General features: G+C 41.9%; 1 protein-coding gene and 1 long non-coding RNA gene across 2 annotated transcripts; one reads left to right on the top strand and one right to left on the bottom strand.

The window, feature by feature from the left end:
* Positions 1–5,459: 5,459 nt before the first annotated feature.
* On the bottom strand, positions 5,460–6,728 carry LOC120429660 (AH receptor-interacting protein). Its single transcript, XM_039594691.2, has 2 exons — positions 5,978–6,728; positions 5,460–5,922 (listed from the first exon to the last, which is right to left on the bottom strand). The coding sequence occupies exons 1-2, from the start codon at positions 6,589–6,591 to the stop codon at positions 5,577–5,579; spliced, it is 960 nt and encodes a 319-aa protein (XP_039450625.1). The 5' UTR covers positions 6,592–6,728; the 3' UTR covers positions 5,460–5,576.
* Positions 6,729–6,864: 136 nt separating this feature from the next.
* LOC120429661 (uncharacterized) lies at positions 6,865–8,457 on the top strand. Its single transcript, XR_005607460.2, has 3 exons — positions 6,865–7,388; positions 7,447–7,750; positions 7,810–8,457. It is a non-coding gene; the product is annotated as an uncharacterized LOC120429661 (long non-coding RNA).
* Positions 8,458–10,506: the final 2,049 nt, after the last annotated feature.

The following is a 10,506-nucleotide window of genomic DNA, read 5'->3' as shown; positions in this document are numbered from 1 at the left end:
TTGTTTGTACTTATGGCATGGAGACGACTCCTACACCTGGAATGACTTAACGGCCTAACAACCAAGGCCGGGACCGACACTTTACTTCCTGATCCGATGGAAGGTTGGAGCAGATGGGAATCGAACCCAGAATCATCCGCTTACAAAGCGGACAGCGTAACCATTCTGCCACGCACTGCGGAGAAAAGAGCAATTTCATGGCAAATAGGGACTTGGTTGTACCGGACCCTCCCCGATTTCAATGAAACTTTGTAGACATGTTATCCTACGCTTATGTAAGCCATTTTTGTGTAAATGGAGCCAGTTTCACTCGATAATGACATTTGGGAAGGGCGTAAGTGTTTTAATTATTTTTGTAATTCGTAATTTAAATATTTCTGTATCTCGAAGCCGTTGCATCGTATCAAAAAGTGGTCAAAGACAAACTTGTAGGAAATTTGACGGGCTTTCAGAAAAAAATACACAGATAGAAATAAACACGCCACAAATATGAGGTTTTTGATTTTTTATTTTAAAAGTCAAATTTGAAGGTGAAACCACAATGTTTTTTCGTTCAAAATTTTTGTGAAAACAACTTAGGCCGTTGCAAATATTTTTCGATGTTTATGTCCCTCGGCTCTGGCCAAAGTCGAGGGGGGGGGAGCAAAAAAAAAAATAAAAATAGAAATAACAAACCTTAATTTCAACATTTCAATGGAAAAGGCGAGGGGTGGTTCACTTCCGCCTTGGTCGAGCGTTGATAATCCTTTTTTTTTAAAAATCGGCGTTCGCTCCTCTTTATTTCACCTTATCCAACCCTATCTGACCTTTTCTTGCTTTAACGCGCGTTAGCTCGCCTTTTCTGTTGCCTTTTCTTGCATTCGCAGCTCAGTCTGCTCGAATTTTTGACAACGAGAACTGTCAACAGCAAATGACAGATCTCGTTGTCAAATCATTCGAGCAGTTTGTTTTGATTTTTTCACCGCGTTCACCTTTGTTGATCAAAGGAACCTGTGCCGCAGAGAAAACGGTTTTACGCGGCTACCGGTGGCCAAACCGGAGAAGTACCTGTTAATATTCAAATCCAGTGGCAGGAGAGAAAATCAGCCTGAAGCATGAAGCGTGCTACGTCAAATCCCGACCGAATTGTCGCAAGCCATTCGCAACTTTGCCAAAAATCTCGAGAAAGGGCTCTCGTCGGCAATTAGCGGTTGCTCCTAAGAGATCGTCAAGATTAAGCTATCGGCGGTTTCCGCCTTCGGACAGACCCTCCGACGGTACACGTCGTCGAATCACCTGGCGCAAGCTGCTCGAGCCGTGCTCCAGAACAGCACCCAGATTGCGCAAATGCTGAACGGCCTGAACCGGGTGGACTTTCACCACCGCCTCAGGGCGGTCCCGGTGTACCGATGCACTAGCGGCCGATGCAGCCGGTCGAGATCCAGGGTGGACCGCCCGTTAATATGCCGATGCCGAGCAACGCCTCCGGGGGGACAAGCGTCCGGCAGACAATCGAAGTTGTCATCATCCGTCGAAGAGTGAATATCCAATCAAGATGAAGAAAAAGGTGCACGATCTGTTCCGGAATCGCAAGCCTACAGGGACTTGCTGGCGTTGGAGCGTAAGCTCGACGCAACCAATATGTGCAAGCGACTGGACAATGTCCAGTGGACATCCAGGAAGCCTTGAAGCGTTCAATGAAGCAAAAGCGCAAGTTGCAAATCTTCATTTAAAACACCTTTATTCCAAGCAATGAAACGGAAGTGGCCGGTTTAGCCGACCTTGGTGGTGAGAGTTCCGTTGCTTCGTGGGAACTCCAGGTCGAGGGACGTCTGCTGGAGGACAACAAGTCAGATTCGAACAAGATCAATCGCACATTTTCTAGGATTTGTTAGTACGGGCCAGACAATCATCTGGTCTAGTGGCACTCATCCACCCAGGAAACGGATGGGTTCCAGGTGAAACGCCCTGGAGATCGTAACCTATTTTTTTTACAAACAATTTGAAAAAATAAATAATGATACCGGTTTTGAATCTGATTTTTAACACAATGAATGGCAAAAATGAATGATCGCGCAAAAGGAAAAAAAAAAAACTAAGAAATCAGAAAAAAAACAGCACCAGAAATATACTGGTCCGGTGGCGGATTGTCCGGGTTCGTGTCCACTGCAGCAAAACAACTTTCCGAGGTTAATTACGGAACTGATTGCATCAATGACGACCAGTGCCGCTCCTTAAATTCTTAGCCAACACCGGTATATTCATGGTCAACAATTCGAACCCAAGAACTGCAGCTTAAACTGCAACAGCGGGTGATGTCCAACGGAGATAATCTGCAGCTGGAAGGATTCTTGGAAAAGGGATTATTTCTTTAACGCCAGTGACCGTTAGTAGGTGATTAATTAAATGAACCAGCCCCTTCCACAACAGGTAGACTTTTTCGCTAAGGTGTTGATGGACTCGTCTCTTCTTTTTAAAAATGTAAATCTAATAAAACACTACCCAATAACCCCAACCCGTTAAATTTTTATTCCATTTTCTGCAAGATGATTGGAATCCCGAGTTAACAGTTTATGATTGTGTATAAGTGTTGCCTCCCAGCCAGAGAGGGTCGTACTGTAGTGGTGATTGGACATCTCGTCGATCGTTTGCTCATGTTCCTGCTGCTGACTGTCGGGCTCGCACCACCCCCAGCAAAATTTTACACCGATTCCCAAACTGCGAAACTCTTGTCGGAGGTTAGCTTCAACTCGATCACGACTTCAGCAAGCCCGTCATCTGGTCCTGCACGTGTGGGCTGGCGACGTCCTCAAAGGGTAGACCTTGGATATAACGGCACATGATGTCGTTGCAGCTGCTATTCGACTATTGTAGCACAGGGAGTAGAACAGGCCGTACGCGTTCTCGATAAGGCGTTCGTGGGCGACTTGCCTGTTTGCAGGTACGTCAACTGGAGTTCCTTGTCCAGCTCAGCTCGTTCAGCTCGTCCTCCTGCTGCTGGAACTCGCTAACCCGCTCACTCTCCAAACACTCCACGAATCCCTGCCGGATCTCGTTCGTAATCCGCTTGTTCTGAGTAAACAGTCCTAAGACCTGCTGGTTTAAGTTTGGCTGGCGCATGATCGCGGGTAGGTTTCCGAATCGCGTTCTCCGGCAGCCACGAGCTATAGGTGACACAGCGCGTTTTGTTGAGCATGTGGTCGGCCTTGCCGGAGCGTGGATTCAGCCCGAACAGCAGCTTGTTGGCGCCGCGTTTAAAAATTTGCAGCGCGGAACCTCTGGAACCCACTCTTCTTCCGCATTTCACAGCATCCACGACTTGGTCGCACTGGATAGGCATCGAGTAGAAACACGATCGTTTTGATCCTTCTTCTGCTGCTACTGGAACAAGTCAAGTCCAAGTAAAAATAATCGAACATTTCAATGTTTTTCTAGCGAGATTGTTATTTTCAGAATTTTGACAGCCAAACTGCTTGACAAAATCACAACAATCACCGTGTTGCCAAAACCGAGCAAAAACTGCTCGAACTGGCAAGGCAAAGTTGCAAGATCGATTTATCTCTGCTCACATTCGAGCAGAAGCAACACGCCTTAAGAGCCTTAACGCGCGTTAGCTTTCCTTTTGTTGCCTTCTCGTGGCGTTGTGAAAAAAATCGTCGCTTTTGTGAATTTCGAGCTACTTTTTGTGCTTTTTATTGTTCTAACGCGAAGTGAGCTACCCCTCGGGAAAAGGTTATTCAAAATGCATAATACAACTGCCCAAATGTTTTGCAATTATTAGTTTCCAAAATATTTAAGTATTAACGAGAATTTTTTTTTGTCCGAAAAAAAAAAAACTTTTCGCGGTACTGTACATCGGAATTTCACAAAAATTCTAAATATTTTCATTTGATCCCAAACGTGCTTAATAGGATTTTAAACCCAGGAAAATGCATTTTAAATTGTTTTCAGTCGCTTACACCCGAGCTTACACCTATATTTTCATTAAAATTTTTGAAGGTTTTTGAAAAAATATTTTTTATGCCCCTTGATTTTTCGGGCCGATTTTGAATGCGTGCGTGACATAAACTTTGAAAAATATTTGCAACAGCCTTAAGATGTTTCAAAAAAACTCATGAAAAATGCAGAATGGAGCAACTCACCAAAAAACAAAAACAAAATTCATTTACTGAAACTCCTTTTGAAATGTGCTCTAAACGTAAAAAATTTCAAAAACCGAATAGGAGAATCGATTCTCTAAACAATTTTACAAAAAAGTCTCCATATTGACCACTGTCCTAAGTCCAATCCTTGTTAAGTTACAGCGGTTTTAAAAATAAAAATGTTGAAACAACTGTTTTTTATGGGTTTTGACAATTTCTACATGACAGACTTGATTTTTCAGTCTCGTAAATATTTTTACCGGAAAGCTCGTCCAATTTCCCATAAGATTGTCTTTGACCACTTTTCGAAATAACTCGTTTTTTTATGATTTAAGCTAATTTACTATCCAGGTTACTACCATCCACTGAACTACACTGAAAAAAATATTCAGTTTTCAGTTATGAGTTATGCAATTAGCTTATAAAAATATCCACGAGACTGAAAAATCAAGTCTGTCATATAAAAATGGTCAAAAACCATCAAAAAATCTAGTTTTTCAACATTTTTATTTTCAAAACCGCTGTAACTTCACAAGAATTGGACTTTGGACAGTGGTCAATATGGAGACATTTATGTAAAACTGTCTGGAGAATCGATTCCCGTATTCAGGTTTTTGAAAAGTTTGTCGTTTAGAGCACTTTTCGAAAAACCAGTTTCAGTAAATGATTTTTGTATTTTTTAGTGAGTTGCTCCATCCTGCATTTTTCATGAGTCTTTTTGTAACATCTTAAGCTATTTTCACAAAAATTTGGAACGAAAAAAAACCTTAGTTCACCTTGACTTTCAAACTTAAAAATGTGTTTTTTTCTTTCAGTGTATTTTTTTCGGAAAGCCCGTCCAATTTCCTACAAGTTTGTCTTTGACCACTTTTTGATACGATGCAACGGCTTCGAGATACAGAAATATTTAAATTACGAATTACAAAAATAATTAAAACACTTACGCCCTTTCCAAATGTCATTATCGAGTGAAACTGGCTCCATATACGCACAAAAATGGCTTACATAAGCGTAGTTTCAGTGAAATAGGTGAGGATCGAGAGAAAAGTACCTAAAAAATTCCTGTTTTAGGCTGGAATTGCTCAAAAGCGAAAATTACAAAATTACACCAAAAGGTGGCGTTGAATGTGTCAGATCATTTTCAAGTGTGAGGATTTTTGAGTAAAATTTCATGACAACAAACTTTGTCGAAGACGGCAAAACGATCCGATTCAACCCTGAATCCGAAGTTAAGACGATTCAAATGTAGCGGCCTTCGATTGTCAGCTTTTTATAGAGATATTTCATAATATTAATATTTCGGTACGGATCGGTTCTTTTTCAATAAATTAGATGCGCTTTACGATATGGCCACAAAGTTTTAATACTCGACACAATAAGATTATACATTCCGGAAAGACACACTTAACAGTAAGCAACAGTTTGTAAGTCAATTTTAAGCTAAAAACTAGAGATCTAAAACATCTTCTGATACTTGAGCTTGTCCTCGACGTCCTTCAGCCGGACCAGTTCCTGCAGCTGGCGCAGTTCCTTCGCGACGGCCGGTCCCAGCGTCGGATCGAGCGCCGCCGCCCGCTCAAAGTCCTCCCGGGCCCGGTCCGGGTTCCACGCGCCCACGTGGGCCTTGGCGCGCCGAAAGAGCGCCTTCACCGAGTCCCGTTCGTACTTGTCCAGCACCTCCGAGCAGTGCTCGATGACGGCGTAAAAGTCGCGCTCCAGCAGCTTGCACTGGGAGTAGTTGAGCAGGAGGGGGACCTTCAGGGCGGCCAGCTCGTTCCACTCGGTGTCGTGCGGTTTTTCCCTAAAAGAAACGACAGCTCAGAGTCGCTAGCAAGCTAGTCAGTGACAAGACTCACTTGAGCATCAGCTGTTCAATCAACCCGGCCGCGTACGAGTACGCCTCCATCGCCCCCGTCAAATCCTTCGCCGCGTAGCACCCGTTTCCCTTCTCCCGCAGCTGCCCGACCTGGCCCAGCTTCTCCTCGTCGCTCAGCTGCCACGACTCCTTCTGGTACTCGTCCGGGTCCTCCACCCCGACCACCTCCAGCACAAACTCCAAATCCTGCGGACAGTTGAAGATCTCGTCCAGGTCGCCGTACCCGATGCCCTCGTTCTGGATGGTCATCCCGCAGCAGTGCTTGCGCTGATCGGACGGCTTCAACGCGTCCCGGATGGTCTTCGCCACGAACGGGTACTGCTGGACGAGCGACTTGTCGCACCGGAAGCTGGCCACCTCATTCAGGGCCATCTTCTGCACGCAAACTTCCCACACCTCCAGCTTGAACTTTTTCCCCAGCACCAGCTCCATCGGTTTGCCCTGCTCGCGGCTGTCGTCCAGCACCGTGCCGTCCAGCTTGCGCGTCTGGTAGTGGAACCTGATCCGGGTGCCGTCCCGGAACGGAACGGCCCGCGTTCCGGCGTGCAGCGTTCGCTTCACGATCTTCGACTCGTCGTCCACGCACGGATCCATCGCTTCGACCGACTAAAACTAGGTCAACAGACTAAAAAAAAGTTACGTCCTTGGAGACACGCAAAGGACAACAAAACTCCAGAAACGGAACCGAGCTTCTTTGGAAAACAACACACACAGAAACCACCCACTTCGATCGGGTTCGATTTTTGACAGCTGATACGGTGGGAGGGGGGTTGTTTACCACCCACTTTGCTCACGGCTCACGGCGGTGAGATGAGCTCACCTGCAAAGAGAGAGAAGGTTTAAAGTGTTAGAGATTCTCTGAGATTTCGAAAAACAACTTTTTGATTATTTTTTGAATCATATTTGCAACTTCAACAATTTACGTGGAATTTTCCGAGGATTCGAAAAATGACAAAGTTTAGCGCCCCAAAATTGCCGTTTTGATGGCATACAGGGCTAAATTAGAAATTAGAATATCAACAAAACACAAATTAGCAATGCAAAGATTCTGAATTCGACTAAATAATATCAGGATTGCTCAAAATGACCTTTAAATTAAATTTTTATAGTTAAAAGAAGGTTTGCAATTGAATATTCCAGCCGTTTTTTCACCCACGTGGTAGCTGTCTGACATATGGCGTCGCGGTGTGCATCAAGCTTTCATTAGAGACCCTAAATAGTGTACGACGGTGGCAGCAGCCAGGAATCGGACGCGGAAACCTTCGTGAGTCAAACAGCAGCAGCGGAACGCCTTCGAAGGTGGGTGGTGCGGTTGCGGGACGAGGTGAAGTGCTCAAAAAGGACAAGGCGAGCTTCCTGCAGGAACGGCAGCTGTTCCACGACCGGAATGGGTAAGAAGAAAGCTTGAGTGTTTTGTGGGGCTTGTGATTGATTTTGTTTGTTTTTTAGGATGAGAGGTAGAAATGTGGATTCGCACCGGTTGTATTCGGTGGTGGTGGCCCGGGATCGGTGATTGAAGGTCAATTCTCGCGAGGACTGGAACGAGATCGTCGAGGAGACGGCGCTGCCAAAGAGTTGCGTGAACAACGAGATTGCGTTGAAGAAGATAAACATCCGGTTTTTGGACAAGTACGAGACAGGTGATTTTCACGGTGAGGAGAAGGAGCCGACGAAGAGGAGGACGACGAGAAGCGGGATAATCGGAGGTATCCATAGCGGATGTTGCACTCGGTGCCGGCAGTTTACAGCACCTGTGAGTAATGAGAATGTGTACAGTGGCTTGCCAACTTCACTTACTTCCATCTCTTTTAGCAAATAACCGCCCACAAATGCTCATCTCGCGACGGCGCAGCTCCAGCCGAATTAACCCTGGACAGCGTGCAGAAAAAATCTGTGTCATTCTCGAAGGAGGATGAAGTGCTCGAAATCGAATTCCGTTCCGAGGGCTCCATCAACCCAATCTTCCGGATGCGCTTCCAGAATCGGGAACTCCCTGTTCAGGCACTTCACTTTCCAGCCAGGAAACGTCGATCACCCTTGCCGAATCTACAGCTAACTTCTCCAAACCTGTCCTGATGAAGGCCGGCAACGTGACCATCCTGTTCTCTACTTTGCTGTCGCGCGTCGAAACGTCCGTCTGGAACCGTCCAGCTTGGGGTCTTCGGAAGTGACCGGTGGCGTACCCTAAGAATCGTTACAGCTTGGACTCGGATTTTGGCCAGAAGCGTTAAATACAATAACAAAATGTCTTATTTAACATACTGTTTAAAACTTTTAAAAATAAATATAAAATCAAGCCTAGAATCAAGCAATTTTTTTCTGAAATTAACACTGTAGTATTCAATTTTGTTTATTCTTGCTATAAAAGGTTTCTTTTCCAATTAAAAGTAAAACACATTTACCGATACAACGATTTTGTTCCATAAATGCATGGTAGTATCAAAAACTTTCCAACTTTCAAATTGAAAAGTTTGAACTTTCTACGAATATTTACCAACGCGAACTTTTAATCCAACGAACGATCTTTTTAAATTCAGAGTATTTTTTCTTTGTGTGTATGCATGTAAACATTTAAAAAAGACACTAAATCCCAAAATCAAAGCATCAAAAATAAAAAAAAAATAATCAAAAGTTTCAAAATTCTTAAAATTCAGAGCATCAAAAATTTAAATATTTAACAATGCTACAATAAAACAAAAAATAAATGTTATTTAAAAGCAATCCAAATCCATAAAAAATGTTAATCAATAATTTAAAACTCAAAGATTTATAATTTGAAAAATTGTAACACAGTTCGTTCTATATTGCCCGGAATCCTCGACTAAATTTCTAATCCCTGAATTCTCAAAATTTGTTATTCTAACCTAAAATATGACTTCAAACATGTATTTTTTGTAATTTTAAAAGGCCGGCAAAGATTGTAGCATTTAAGAATCTAGAAAATAATAAGAAGATTAGAAAAATAAGTTATGAATTTATGAATTTAAGATTTTAATTATTTTGAAATTGAATAATTTTAGAATTTAATATTTTTAGAATTTAAAAAAAGGCTTTCTATTCAGAAACCACGTTAAAAATTTCCATACAAAACATTTTTTTTGCAATAACAGGTCCACAAATATTACTGTAATAACAAAAGTAACTTTCTCTTGAAATAAAAGGTGGGCAAAATTTGCCACATTAAAAAAATTTTCTTGTTTTGAAAATGAAAACTTTTACTGCTAGAGTTTTTGAAAATCTCATTAAATGAAAGTTAAAAAAAAATTAAGAAACTTTTTTTTTTCTGGTGACATTTAGTATCCTTGAAAACGAACTTGATTTTCAATAAATGTGAATCGAAGATTTTTTATAACTTTCATTTTTTAAAGGGTTATTTAAAATGGATGAAAATAAACATTTTTGTGCATGTTTCTATTGTAAAATTTTCTCAGCAACACGAATATGTTAAAATTATCACCGGAAAATGTGATCGAAGGGGTCCCCCGAGCAAAAAATTACAACGAAAAAATTCACTTAAAGTAAAAGTGTTAAACTGCCTTACCCAAAGCGTTCTCAGTCTCAGATGGTAGTCCTAGATGTCTCCTACAAGCTGCAGGTCGAACCAAGTTGATATCTGGATGGAACTCTTTTTAATTTGAGTTTAAAAAATATGCTATTTTTTCACTAAAATGCCAATAACTCTTTTTAGATTTAACCAATTGCACTACTTCTCCCTGCGTTATGTTGCATTTTTAAGCCCTTTTAGATGCATTTTGGATTTTGAAATTAAATTGAATTTTGCCTAAGTTATAGCCTTTTTAATATGTTTGACGTTTTTGAACCATCAAACTTTGTGTCCGGATCCCCCACTTCCCGTTGTCCTAGAGTGCTCATATTTTGGCTGGTAGTTTTATATGTACAAACAACTCCTGAAAATTTCAGGCAGATTGGTGCAGGGCTGCGGAGTCGGGTCATATTTCAAACGACTCCGACTCCGACTCCGGCTTTCTCAGATTAGCTGACTCCGACTCCGACTCCGGCTCCGGCTTTGAACAAATGGTTGGCTCCGACTCCGACTCTGGCCTACCAACTCTAGCCGACTCCGACTCCGACTCCGACTTCAGCTTTCAACAAATGGTTGGCTCCGACTCCGACTCCGAATCCACATGTTTTTAAATGTTTCAAAAGTTAGTTAACTATTATTAGTTAATTATTTTTAAAGCATTGATAAATAGGATTATTTAAATACTCTCTAAGCGTCTGGTTTTTCTCAAGAAAAATAAGTTAAGTAAAAGTAAAATAAAGTAAGTAAACGGAAAAAAGTTTTTAGGTTACAAGTTTTATACGTAATGGAAACAGAAATCAAAAAATATCTTCAGTTTTAGAGGCATTTTGAGAAGAACAGTTATGTAAGTAAATTTGGATTCACTTGCTTAACCTCAAATTTGAAAATATTTTTTTCAAATCTAATAAATTTGAATATTAAATTGTTATTTTTGAATGAATAACTAAAAGAAATCTGGCTTTAAT

The sequence above is a fragment of the Culex pipiens genome, chromosome 1 (assembly GCF_016801865.2).
Source record: "Culex pipiens pallens isolate TS chromosome 1, TS_CPP_V2, whole genome shotgun sequence".
In the NCBI taxonomy this organism is placed as follows: Eukaryota; Metazoa; Arthropoda; class Insecta; order Diptera; family Culicidae; genus Culex; species Culex pipiens.
The sequence above is the reverse complement of the archived record's forward strand: the minus strand, read 5'-3'. Positions and strand labels throughout refer to the sequence as shown.